A 13354-nucleotide genomic window follows, 5' to 3' on the forward strand; every position below is an offset into this window, starting at 1 on the left:
GCCACCATGAACTGTAGGGGCATCCTCACTAAATAGCTTTATAAAAAACACTTACATTTAGATGTGCGAAGGTTAAGTGCGGCAGGTCGTTCAATGTTGCAATATAACCAGTAGCCGCCAGGCCGCGTGCCTGTGAAACTGCTGTGTTAGGGTGTCATTCCTGTGTTAGTCCGCGTGTATAATAATCAAAATAATCCGTCCAAAAACAATAACCGGGCATTAGAGGCGTGTGTTTAAGTGGATCATGAATTGCCTTTTATCGGCCCGACCTGATATAAGAAGAATTTGAGATGAAAGCTTGTTTACAACTGTCAGGATTAGGTAGGAAAGTTTCGTCATTCGAGCGATAGGATACGAGCGATACGCATTTTTCTATGAGTGCTGCGGTCGGCGCTAGCGGTACAACAGCGGCCTCGTGCGGATAGTGGGTACTTGCAGTTTGAAATGCGATAAATATCGTTGTCACGGTTAGTTTTGGGTGAATCTTTTTTTTTGCTGCATGACGAACACGTGTTCTTCCCACAGAAAATAAAACGACTCCATCATTTTTTTTCCTATATTTTTAGTCATAAAGTTGCGTATTTCAACGTTGATTCCAATGGAACGGCCTAACACAGGAATGCGACCTTACCCTGTAATAATTCTGCGTATATTCAAGTGCGCGTGAGTTGCGCATTAACATTATTGGGCTTAAGTAAGGTTTGTGGGGGGAAAAGTTGTTTATACTTCGACCCGCCGTTGTGCAGCCTAGTGATCAAACCTAAGAAATTACTTATCCGTCTGCAGACTTAACCTAAAGCAAAAACATGTTAATGCACAACTCATGCGGACTTGTATATACGCACAAGTGTGACAGGGGCTTTACGCCGAAGTTGGGTGATACCAATAACCGGCTATACACTAAGAATCATACGGACATTCTCTCGCACATAGCCCCGCAAAAATTTAGATAAACAGCGACTAACGTAGTCTGGAATTTTGTTGAAACAACAGAAAGATAACATTGACTCGGTTGCGACCAAAACCTTTGAACAAGCGCGCGTGTGTACACAACATGACTGATTCGGTAATTAGTCGAAATTAACAAAGCGGTTCACAACGACTGATAAGGTTTGGGGATTTGATACATTTTATGTGGCAAAAGGTTACATTGTAGCAAATGCAAGAAAAGTCAACATCTTGAGGCAAGAAGAGAGTCATTTGTGAAACAAGTGTTTCTGTAAAAAGCTACCATTTTCGACCGAATGAAGATGATTATTTACAGGTGGTTAGTTGGGAAGTATAATATAATGTGATGTAGATATGATGTGCGTTGTCAGATTTGAAAGTGTTATGATGATGAAGTTGTCATTTGATGGGCATTAGAGAAAGACTTAACTATGTACATTTGAATAGCTGTTTAAAAGGGGAAAATGTCAAAGAGATATGTCTTCTTATTTATAAATGTAGAGAATGGTAGCTTAAGTATGTTTGAATGTTGTTAAACATAAATTGTTAAACATAAATGTGTTTTGTACAGGACTAAAGAATGGCTAGCTATTTCGCCTCCACCAACTGTTCGAATATGTACGAATTTAGTATGAACATACCGGCAATCTTTTCAATTTTCCGAAAATATTCCCCAGTAGAATTTGTTACGCAAATTTTTCTCATCAAATCGCGGTTTCAGTGCTTTACATCGGAATATGTTTTCATATGAACGCCGTACATTCAGCTGCGTCACACCATTGCGTAGCTTGTAATGTTGGCTACAAATTAATAAAGAAAACGAAATCTCTGGTTTTAATGCACTTATGAAAATTTCGTTTGGCGAAAATGGGAAAAAATTTAGAAATACATCTTCGTGAATCAGTACACTCCTCTTTTGACCCCATGACGTATCTTGTCTGATACTCCATATTGCCAACACACTAAACCCTAACCATAACAGTACGTCTAACCCTAGCCTTAACTCTAACGTTAACTCAACACTTGCATGGAATATGATTTACCAGGGACATTGAAGAGAGTAGGTTTGAAAGTCATCCTGGGCTATTGTCTATTGGGAGTAGGATATGTACTACGTACATGTAAAACGGTTGTAACATGATCATTGCGAAAGATAGGCGTGGCGTAAAACGTGTCAGACTGCTCCAAACTCGCCTCCAACGTTGGTTGGGTAGTGGTGAGGGACAAGGTCATGCGAGGTTACTGAATGTGCTAGTACGGGGGCTTCACCTGGAGCACATAGAAAAAATGTCTATTACCCTGACAATCAAACTACACTATACAACACTTCAACAGAAATGCATTCTCTAAAATACTACAGAAAACGCACAAACACCCCCATAACCGAGTGGACAAGGTCTGAGAGGTATCCACCCGCATACACAGCTAGAATAACTCCTAATGAACACATCACACGGTCTCTTTTGACCCTTGTGTTCTGAGGAAGAAGACACGACAAATTAACTCTCAGGTAAGGAATTAACGATGTGTAGTCTACCTTCTCTACACTACATTGATGCAGGAGCTTCCACTGTAATGCAAGTAGTAACACATTGACCTTACTTTCGTACATATTCTTGAACAAACCTAAACTTATACAATATTGCTAACTCCTGATGGTGTGTGTAGAAATGCGAAATAGCCTGTAACCAAAATTTTATACAATTTCCTGACTTGATCATGACATACTTGTGTGTTAGCGGTTGTCGAAGGTAGCCTGCTAGAAGCACAAAAACGGTTTAAAAAAAGAGTTTTGATCTACATGAGTCGGACATGAGAATGAATGGATTACACCACGAGAAACATTCAGTGTAAACAGGCGGTCGGAGTGCAAATCAAAACCTAGACAGCTGTAATATGGTTACAGATGACATCCATTGTCCATTCATGTTGCTACATTTAGGTAATTTTCCTACTTTAGCGGCAAGTAAATGTGTATGACAGATCTTTTCGAACATAAAGATACCTGTGTTTTTCTACGTCCCGTGACTGTCATCAGATGTGAAGGAGGGGGTGTCGGGGGAATGTTTAGATTAGATGTTATTTCTGGAATCATTATAACCTCCCAAATAGTCCATCATAAACAGCATCCATTGCAATACATTCATGTTGTCATCTTTGAGTGTCCAGCGAACCGAGAACATAAAACCACCGCGAACATTTCTACATTTACAGTATCAGAAACCAAGCCATCTGTTACAGTGTTTTGCGATGTAATGCGACAATGTAAATTGTTGTTGTTTTCAGACGCTTAATTAGTCCGCTGTCCTGCTGGATGCACACCTATAGAGTAGATAAGACACATGCACATAGATCATATACGGAAGCACTTCTTTCCTTCTCAAGAGAACTTTCTTTTTCACAACTCACCTCGAAGTCTGCAAGTTGCCTCAAGTGACCGCAAACGGGTACTGCACATTAACTAGTAACCTTGCGTACATGTTCTCAATACAGAACGTTTATTGCACGAAAAAGGATTGACAGACAACGAGGAACAGAATAGCATGTGACTACTCTTGTTTAACTTCTGACACTAAATTCTACTTATTTATTGGGTTCAGACAGTGGAAGACGAATGATCCCACTTCTTCTGTAATGTGTGGAAATGTGTGGGTTTTGTGATGTTAAGAGGAGATGTGATGTTAAAGGATTTTTTGCCTGTGAAAGTGGGGAAATTAGGATGGAATTTGCTTGCCTCTTTAAACAGCTTCTTTCTTTCGTGATCGTAAAAGGGAAATACAAATCGCATACAGAAGAACTTTATTGCATGATACAATACATGGAAACAATCATTAAACATAGTACTAGATTGAGTTTGTTTGAAAATCCAAAGTGTTTCCCAAACATTCTATTCTTCTTGAAAGTTAAAGAAATATTACTGAAGATGACGTCAACAGCCGAGATCGCAATCCCGCAGTCTGCAGAAGACATCGCCCCCTCCTGGGTGCAGAAGGTACTGCAAAAGGACCTCCCGGGCATCATCATCACGGAGGTCGATGTCAAGGGAAGCATCAACCATGACGAGGGGTTCATGAGCGATATAGTCGCTTTTGAAGCGGTGGGGACAAGGAATGGTACAAGTCAGCGCTACAGTCTCGTCGCTAAACTTACAGATTTCAAGCGGCCGTATACAGTAGTGAAGGAGTTTTCAAAGGACTTTCATATCAACGTTGAGACGATTGAAGTAAAGTTTTACTCCCAGGCGGTTCCCGAGCTCCTATCTGTGGCAATACCGATCACAGGGCATGGGAATGAAGATGGCGAACATCCCCCTCCTGCAGATCCATTGTTCCTTCCAAAATGCTACTTCGCCGCCACCGATCCACGCTCCATGGTGTCCGTTAGGGTCATGGAAAATCTGAAAGCTCAGGGGTTCTCCATAAAACCCAACCGCCAGCCGCTGAGCCGTGAGGAGATGATGCTGGCAGTCGGCGCCCTGGCGCAGTTGCACGGCCTGTCACACCGACTGGAGCTCCGCTCGGGCAATCCCCTTCCCGAGAAGTACGACTGGATCATGAATGCCTCAGCAGCTACAGCTGTGGCCCATGCAGGAAAGATCCAGTTTCAGATCAGCGTGAAGGGCTTTGCCGCAGCTTTTCCTGACCAGACAGATCTGGTAGCTCGTCTGGAGAAGTTAGACCCAATGTGCATCTTTGAGGAAGACCCGAAGCTTAAAGTGCTTAGCCATACGGATTGTTGGATGAATAACATCATGATTAAGGTGAGACATGACACGTTTTGTTTCCTTCTTTCTTAAACCAATCATTATCATGGCCACCGTCAAGATTTCTTGTAGAGCTTCGATTGTAGTCTTTCATTGCTTTACTAAATTTATAAACGACTTATTATTGATGTTTCAGAAAATTTGTATTTTCTGAGAACCATAGTAGAATAGAACTCGTTGTCATCAAGTGCTCTAGGAGCATCCCCACTAAATAGCTTTAAAGAACGGTTGCAGGCAGATATGCGAAAACTAGGTGTAACACACCGTTCACTGTAATATAACCAGCTGCCGCCGTGCCGCGTGCCTGCGAAGCTGGTGTGTTACGCCTAATGGCGGTTATACCGGCTGTGTAGATGCAGATAGATACAGATTACTAGTATTGTCGTTGTCATTCACCCAACCATAGTACGTCGGAGACGAGCCGACTGAACTCAGGCTCGTGGACTGGCAGTCGCTCATGTACAAGCCGCCAACATTCGACCTCACGCTCCTGTTTCTTTGCAACGCGACTTGGGACGTCTTCCACAACCACCGGGACGACATCCTGGCCCACTATCACCGCAAACTGCAGGAGACACTGGGTCCGAACGGTGAGAATCTCCATTACCCATAACCTTCTTCTACATATGACCATGGTTTACGTTTGGGACCGCACTTGACATAATACTTAACGTTTGGGACTGCATTGTTAGCAGCGACACCTAGCTGCAGTGTGGAATAGTACCAGTAAGTATTGACCCGAGGAAGGTGACAGACAGATGCCGAAATGTCGGCTGTTGATTGTACATACGAGAGTAAGTCAAAATTAAACGCCTGAAGTACCATAGTAGGTTCATTTGTGTATGAAACAAGTTGAAATTTGTCACAGATGTAGAAGAGCATATCTTCCTAGCTTCCTTATCTCACCTGATGGACAAAGAAACATCGATATATTCTGAATTAGACGCCCATCCTTCCGTTCTAACGGGCTATTTTCTGAATACATGTATATTCTACAGATCTAGAACCCTCGGTCCTACATAGCTACACGCTGGAACAGCTGACGGCAGACTTCAAAGCCGACTGTCTGTACGGAGTGATCGGCCGTTTGACACGTTTGTTTGTGATCCCGGCGGATCCAGATCTGCTGCAGATGATCCAGGAGATCCAGGCGTGGGGATTTCTCTAAAGGTGAACATCACAGTACGTATCAAAAGCAGATCAATACAGCCCATGGGTAGTAGTGCTTCTGTTTGTTTGTGTTTATTTGCTTGTTTTTTTGTTTGTTAAAAAGATACTTTAAAGATGTTTTGAGTCCATTTTTTGTGAGGAAGATTTTAACTGGTTTCAATTTCAGTACGTATTTATAGCTTATCAGTACAGCCAACATTTAGCCCGTGTGTGACGTTACCTGTGTGACCTTTGACTTCCAGGTCACGTGACTTTCGCTTCACAGCTGAAGAAAGATGGCGGATGCTGTCTGAAAGCTTTTCATCAACCGACTTTTAGTCGTGTGGAGCAGTTTTAATTCTTTATTTCTCATTTATTCTTCATTTAAGTTAACGATTGTACTTGTTTCCTATAATTAATGAAACCAACTCTTTTGTGAGAAAGATGATAATTGTTGTCATAAATATCTATCTTACTAAATTATATATTCAACTTTATTTGTGCAACTGGTTTCAGGAGATTAGATACGTTGGGCAGATTTGAATATATATCTAGATATGACAGCTCTTACAATCCAAAAATAGGCAAATACATCAATTTTGTTCATGAATAGATGCTGTAATCCTAGATTAGCCCTACTTCATTGTAACATGATACTACGGATGTTACTCATTGCTTAGTAGGTAGAATTTTAAGATTTCATTTCTATCTATATTTTGTAGTTTATAGTTGACGGTTTGAAAGTCTCTGTACTTTTTGTTGCGTCAAGCTCCTTCTCCTTTTTCTTGATAGATGCCAATTAAATTATATACTGTAGAGCTCAAGTAACGATAGGATGTGATTATATATGATATCGACTCATAGAGGTAGTTAAACACTTACTTACTTACTTACTTAGTTAAACAGATTCGCATATAGAAATGTGTACCAATTACTTAATATATACTCTTTCTGAAAGATTTTCGTTTGTGTTAACACCTTAAAATAACATAACAACGACCTATTTCATTATTACTAATATTGATATCATTGTAACCAATAAACCTTATATACACCCTTATGTTGCATTATGAATGCAGCTGCAGGACGTTTCAACGACTGCAGATGCAGAAACCAGTGGATGATGATGATGATGATGTTGCATTATAATTGGATATCGTACCTAGATTTAACCACCAGCATTTCCAATAGAAATGTTTCACATTATATAAAGGTACTATATATATATATATATATATATATATATATATATATATATATATATATATATATATATATATATATATATATATATTTTTCAAAGCTGTGGGAAGCAAGTTGGAGACTTTAGACGCCAAAGTGGCGGACATATCGGCGGAAATCACTACACTGAGAGGAAGGGTAAACGACCTAGAAAATGGAATATATATATATATGTTTATATAATGTTATATATATATATATATATATATATATATAAACGTAACCCGAAAAGAGGACCAGTTTCCCCCGGGCCTCCTGAAGTGGTCTCGGGAGATGTTCGTGCACCACGTAGTCGTAGTCCTTCTCTCTCCGTCGTCTTCTCCCAGCACGCAGGATCAAGTCTCGCTGTTGAAAGTTCACAAGTCGGGCCAACATTGGGGGGTTCGGTCGAGTCTGTGTTGGTTTGGCGAGCCGATGTACAGCTACAAGTGGAATAGGCTCGTGTATGTTCAGATGACTGGACACAAAGTCACGAAACACCTTCACAGAATCCTCGTCCTTGTTCCATATCAGTCCCCGAACTATCAAATCAGATTTCATCGAGTACCTTTCCGCTAGAAGGTCTGCCCTGACTCTGTCACGGCGTACCTGTTGTAGTGCATGGCGTAGTTGAGTCAGTTCATCACTCTGAAAGCTGGCGCCATTTTCTAGGTCGTTTACCCTTCCTCTCAGTGTAGTGATTTCCGCCGATATGTCCGCCACTTTGGCGTCTAAAGTCTCCAACTTGCTTCCCACAGCTTTGAACTCTGACAGCACTGCCTCATGCTGCTTCTTGGACTGAGACATAAACAGCTGTGCTAGTGCACGGAGTTCAGGCGAGAAACTATCCAGGCTCGGCTCGTTCAAATTGCACTCCGCCATCTTGGCTAGCTTGGAGGGGGGGCTCTTGCGCTGTCCGGGATTTTGCTCTCTGCTAACGTTTCTAGCTCGTTTCCCCCGGCCTTTCGACATCAAAAGGTGCTGCCACGTATTACCGGTCCCTTTCTTAACAAAAAGGGTAGACAACGTAGCTTTACAGACGACAATTGTGCGGAAAAATGTTCGAAAATGTTGAGCCACCACAATTAGCGTGTTACGTGGGGGCCGCCATCTTGAATCTTCCACTTTATCACTGTCCAAAACATCATTTAACAGTCTTTAATTTGGGGGATGAACTACGCTAAATGGATTATAAAAGTTACTTCAAGCTCTCAAAATAATCATGAAACTTTGCAAATGCGCTTCACAAACTTGGAGCAGTCCAGTGAGATAGCCGTTTTGGAAATAGATGTCACGTATACTAATAAAACGATAAAAACAATTTTATTTGAATGTAAAGAATTGTAGCTATTTCAAAGAAGTTAAAGTAACAAGTATTTATAAAGATCATATCACAACTCCTCGAGTTACTATATTATGCTGTCTTCTTGGCGAAGGTAAGGCGAAATAAATGTCAAATCCATTTGATGTAGTTTGCTTAAACCTTAACCCTTATACACCCGAACGGGGTCATTTTTGACCCCAGGTGTGGATTTTGATGTGCCATTTGCAAATTTCGTTTGCAAAACAATTTCCTTCCGTGACTTTATCAGTAGACATCTATTCTAACCTCTTCTAATTTTCAAAGGAGATGGGCACAATACTGTTGACATTATAGAGGAAAGTTTGGAGTGATTCCACTGGGGTCATTTTGACCCACGCAAAAACAATGTGCTGTTTTGAGACCTGCCCTCTGTAACTCCTAAACGTCTTGTTGTGTCACCACCAAATGTTCAGAGGATGATGCACATGTGAATTAATATCATCATAATAAATCTTGTGTCATTATGACGTAATATGACGTCATTATGACGTTTTAATGTGATTCTATCCACCATCTTGGATTTTGACCGATGACGTCATGAAATCAGCATTAATGTCAAATTATGAAAGTTATATCGGATAACATATCAGATGATAACAATGTAAGAAAATAAATGTGGTGTACCAACAATTCCTCGACACGTCATTGTTTGAACTGAAATTAGCAGATTTTGTAAGATATGCCTGTCAAAAACCCGTTGCCATGGCAACAAGAAAAATATGAACTTACTTTATTCATTTGAATTTTTTGTTAAGGACATTTTATTAAAATTCACCAAGTTTGGTGGCTCTTCTGTAAGCCGTTAAGGAGTTATGCAACATAAAATTTGGCGTGGGCCTCAAAAATCCTCTACCGGTCTAAATAGGAATAGTTCAAAACGTCGTCCTTCTGATCCTTTTGCATAAATTATCATAATGAACTCGAATTATTCATACTTAAACTAGCCAAAACATTCCTCTTACATTGATGAAGTAATGTACGGATAACAATCAGCGAAAAAAAAAGTGAAAAGGGAGATTTTACTGAACAAAACATTTTGGGGTCATTTTTGACCCCGTTCAGTCATTTGAGTCGCAAAAAGGGTTCGGGTGTATGAGGGTTAAGTAAAATATAACCGGTGGTCTAAGCGATACTTAGTTTGTTTATGCATTAATGTGGCGTATTATTATTACAGCCGATAACATACATTTTGAACATGTATTGATATTTTGTACCCAGTTCTATATGAGCTATAGTACCAGACTTCTATTTTTGTTACAATACCTTTACGATTCTAGATGAAGATACATTGCTTTTTCCTGTTGGGAAATACTATAGTATTGGAGGTTACAATGCACATCTTGTTGGCGGTTAAAGGATATTCCCGACCGGTAACTACGCCGAAACACCCTCTCCGCTCTTTCCCTCACTCGCTTGCTTTCACTCACTGTCACTCATTAATTCACTCACACACTGTCACACACTCACTGCCACTCACTCACTCACTTACTCACTCACAGTCATTCACTCACTCACTCACACATACATACACACACACACGCTCACACACACATTCACTCACTATCACACACTAACTGCCACTCACTCAAACACTGTCATTCGCTCACTCTCTCACACACACACAAACACACACTCCCTCACTCATTATCACACACTTACTGCCACTCACTGACACACTGTCAAACACTCACTCACACACACACACACACACACACAAACACGCGCGCTCACACACACACACACACACACACACACACACACACACACACCCCTTTCACTCACTCACTCACTGGATTATCCATCTCTCACCCACTCACTGCGTGACATCTCTGTTACACTGGTACACGTCACCTTTTCTATCAGTCCTTTGGAATACATCAAAGTCCTCTTGCTCTCTTCATCATTACTACAATGCGATGTGATAACAGAAAAGTTTTAAATCACGATACAAAGCTACAACATTTGACATATAACATTACAAATGGTAGGGATTGATTTACGTACTAGATACATATACAGATACATTGATTGATTCGCCTTTGACATACATATATACATAATTCTTACTCTTTAATGAGTTCAAGCATCAACAAAGTCGATTGCAGTATTCTTTATTGGCATTACTCATCATTAAAACAGTTACAATATTCTCCTTAAACTGGTATTTCTCTTTCTCTCTCTCTCTCTCTCTCTCTCTCTCTCCCACCGAATTCCCACAATTCACTACTGTAATACTATGTTACTTTTTCATTTAATGACGAAGGTAAATATGTATGTTTTGTATACAATTTTCTTGATCAGCCTGTAGTACAGAATATCAGAACACCGCAAAAATTATAATAAAATGCAATGTTTTTCATGCCTAGATTCAAATAGATTGATAAAAAACACCTCTATTATATCCGTTTGCTCCAGGGAAACGCTGTTTCCATTAACAATTATATATTTACAATCAAAACGATATTGTATATTCTTTATACACACAAAAGATAATAATTACATTAGATTAAATGTTTGTTTACAAGGTTTACATCTTGTGACCTCCTTGTACGCCTGGGAATGTAAGACCTTGCGTGTTTTGCTTCACATACATGTTTGGTAAAAATGATCTGGGAAAATATATGTACTTGATACTTGATGTAAGTGATACCTGTTCTCATTTTGAAAGAAAGAAAAATACATGTTTTATCAAATAATATCAGTAATTGTTAACCAGAATGTATTTTCGACAAACTTACCATATGTACAAGTGATGAGAATCGTTTCGAGGAAAAAACATGTTTTACCATTGGCTAATCAATGGCATTAAGATATGTGGTTTTTCAATGCAAGGGTATGATCGCCTACAGCGTGCTATCATACCGCGCACTGTATCTGTCAAGCCTATCCAGCCCATGGCCTACATTCTCAAGCATATCTGGAGAGGTATCTTGACTATTTGACTCAAATGATCTTATACCAGAGGGTATGGCTTTTGCTTTTACACTTGCTTCTGATGCCTTTTCTCTGATAAAAGAAACAAACTTGACATCGTCAGGAGGTGTTTGGTCCCCTTGCTGTGCATTTACGTCCATAATGATTGTCATGAACATGCTTAGTAGTATAAACTGCATCATGACTTGATACGAGAAGAACATCAGAGGACCAAGTACTCTATTTCCTTCAGAAAGACTTTCGAAGTCGAAACTGCCTAACATCATCAAAAGAAGGCTTTGTAAACTTGTTGGGATATCTATGAAACTTTCCAGCTTGATGCCAAAGACCAAATTTGCCATCATAGTTAAAGCTACTACGACAACTCCGGCCATAGCCATAAATTGTGCCACAGGCTTAAAGGACTTCTTCATCGTCATAGACAAAGCGTACACGTGAGAGTTAAAGCGTAGGATGCGAAGAAACTTAAGCGTAATACAGCAGATTAATAGACCCAGAAGGTAGGTGTAGACTTGGAACCAATCGGCAGCAACTTTGTACTGGTCAAAGGCAGAGTTACCGACTGCGTTTTGCTCTGAAACGACATCAATGATGCCTTGTGTGTAGAGGTAGACACCGAGTGTGGAACAACCAAGGGCAACGATGAAGAGCTCCATCCAGTTCCAGACCTCAATAACATAGTCCAGCGGTCGGACGAATAGCTTTTTGGCTGTGGTGAATAGAACATATGTGTAAACTCAAAGTAACTTATTGATCAATGTGTTTTTTTCTCTCTCAAACCTTTTCATTATTGGCCTCTATATTTCAAAAGTGGTAGGTCACAAAGTACAAAAAATCAGTTTCTAAAAATATCACATAAATTGATTCAGAGGTAAATTTATAGATTTATAACTAGTCAAATGTAGTATGGCGGTGTGTTCGTGTATGTAGCTGAGGACAGGGCTAGGTGGGGGGGGGGGGGGGTAGTGCCGCCTGGTGCCCCGACGACCCAATAAGAGGTCACGGGATAGATGAGGTGAGTTCAAGTTTGTTATTGTATGTGTTTGTGGTCGTCTGAGTCTGTGTTTGTTTGTTTGTTTGTTTGTTTGTTTAAACGTGAAGCACACGATATCAAAAGTTTTCACCTTCCGTAAATGCAAAGTACACCAGAAAAAGGGCCAGGAAGCCTCGTAGAACCAACAGCAAGACGGCGTCGTGTTGTCTGAGACGCAAGGTGACGGCCTCCGAACTCCTATAAACTCCTCCAGTGTTGGTTAACTCTACGGCAATTGAGAAAACCGAGAACAAGTCTACGTGCGGGTTGTACAGCGTGACTTCTATGAAGACCGCTCGAGTCTGGTTGTCCAACCAGCTGTGTTGTTGCAAGTAGGCGGTTATGTTTGAACTCGACTGGTTGGACGTTCCCAGAGAGGCGACATAACCACCGCCACGGTAGATGCCGTGTTGACCGACATACGGGAAACCTGGAAGTAATACACATGTGTTTTCAGCAACGTGACATCCTATATGATGAATTACTGTTTACAGTGATGTCAAGTCCAATTCATGTTCTGATTGTCTATCAACCGCCTTTCTGAATAATCTTCTGGTAAGATTACGATAACTCTCCTCTGATTCAACTGTCTGAAGCTTACATACTGTTATAATAGTTATCAATTAGAAATTTCGAAATTAGTCATTGTTGTAGCAGTAGCGAACTGAATATAAAAGTTAAAGATCTCGAAAACAAACCATTTGCGAACGACACAAATGTGTACTTCCACATCTCTTGTCCATCGTCACAGTGACTGTATGTTGGAGATCTTGTTGCATCGGACGGCACCAGGTTCTCGGTGCAAACATCATCAGTAGTATTGTATGTTGTGTTATCAGGGATCCAGCCCTGTGTGTAGTTATGTGTGTCAGCTACACCTTCCGAGTACGGCAGGTTACAGTGAGACTCCACTGCCATCATTTGGGCTGGGATTTGACAGTTA

At 40.5% G+C, this 13354-nt stretch overlaps 2 protein-coding genes across 3 annotated transcripts; one reads left to right on the forward strand and one right to left on the reverse strand.

Annotated features, from left to right (window-relative positions):
* The first annotated feature begins 230 nt into the window (after nt 1-230).
* LOC136447513 (uncharacterized) lies at nt 231-6920 on the forward strand. 2 transcript variants are annotated; one of them, XM_066446514.1, is made up of 4 exons: nt 231-4708; nt 5118-5301; nt 5710-5893; nt 6124-6920. In XM_066446514.1, exons 1-3 carry the CDS (start codon nt 3593-3595, stop codon nt 5877-5879), a joined length of 1470 nt encoding a protein of 489 aa, XP_066302611.1. In that variant the 5' UTR covers nt 231-3592; the 3' UTR covers nt 5880-5893; nt 6124-6920. The 2 variants fall into 2 exon arrangements, with proteins under 2 accessions (XP_066302611.1, XP_066302610.1); XM_066446513.1 differs by having other exon boundaries at nt 5710-5881.
* A 3603-nt stretch (nt 6921-10523) lies between these two features.
* LOC136447514 (polycystin-2-like) lies at nt 10524-13354 on the reverse strand. Its single transcript, XM_066446515.1, has 3 exons — nt 13110-13354; nt 12503-12841; nt 10524-12087 (listed from the first exon to the last, which is right to left on the reverse strand). The coding sequence occupies exons 1-3, from the start codon at nt 13330-13332 to the stop codon at nt 11288-11290; spliced, it is 1362 nt and encodes a 453-aa protein (XP_066302612.1). The 5' UTR covers nt 13333-13354; the 3' UTR covers nt 10524-11287.

The sequence above is a fragment of the Branchiostoma lanceolatum genome, chromosome 13, assembly GCF_035083965.1.
Source record: "Branchiostoma lanceolatum isolate klBraLanc5 chromosome 13, klBraLanc5.hap2, whole genome shotgun sequence".
Classification (NCBI taxonomy): Eukaryota; Metazoa; Chordata; class Leptocardii; order Amphioxiformes; family Branchiostomatidae; genus Branchiostoma; species Branchiostoma lanceolatum.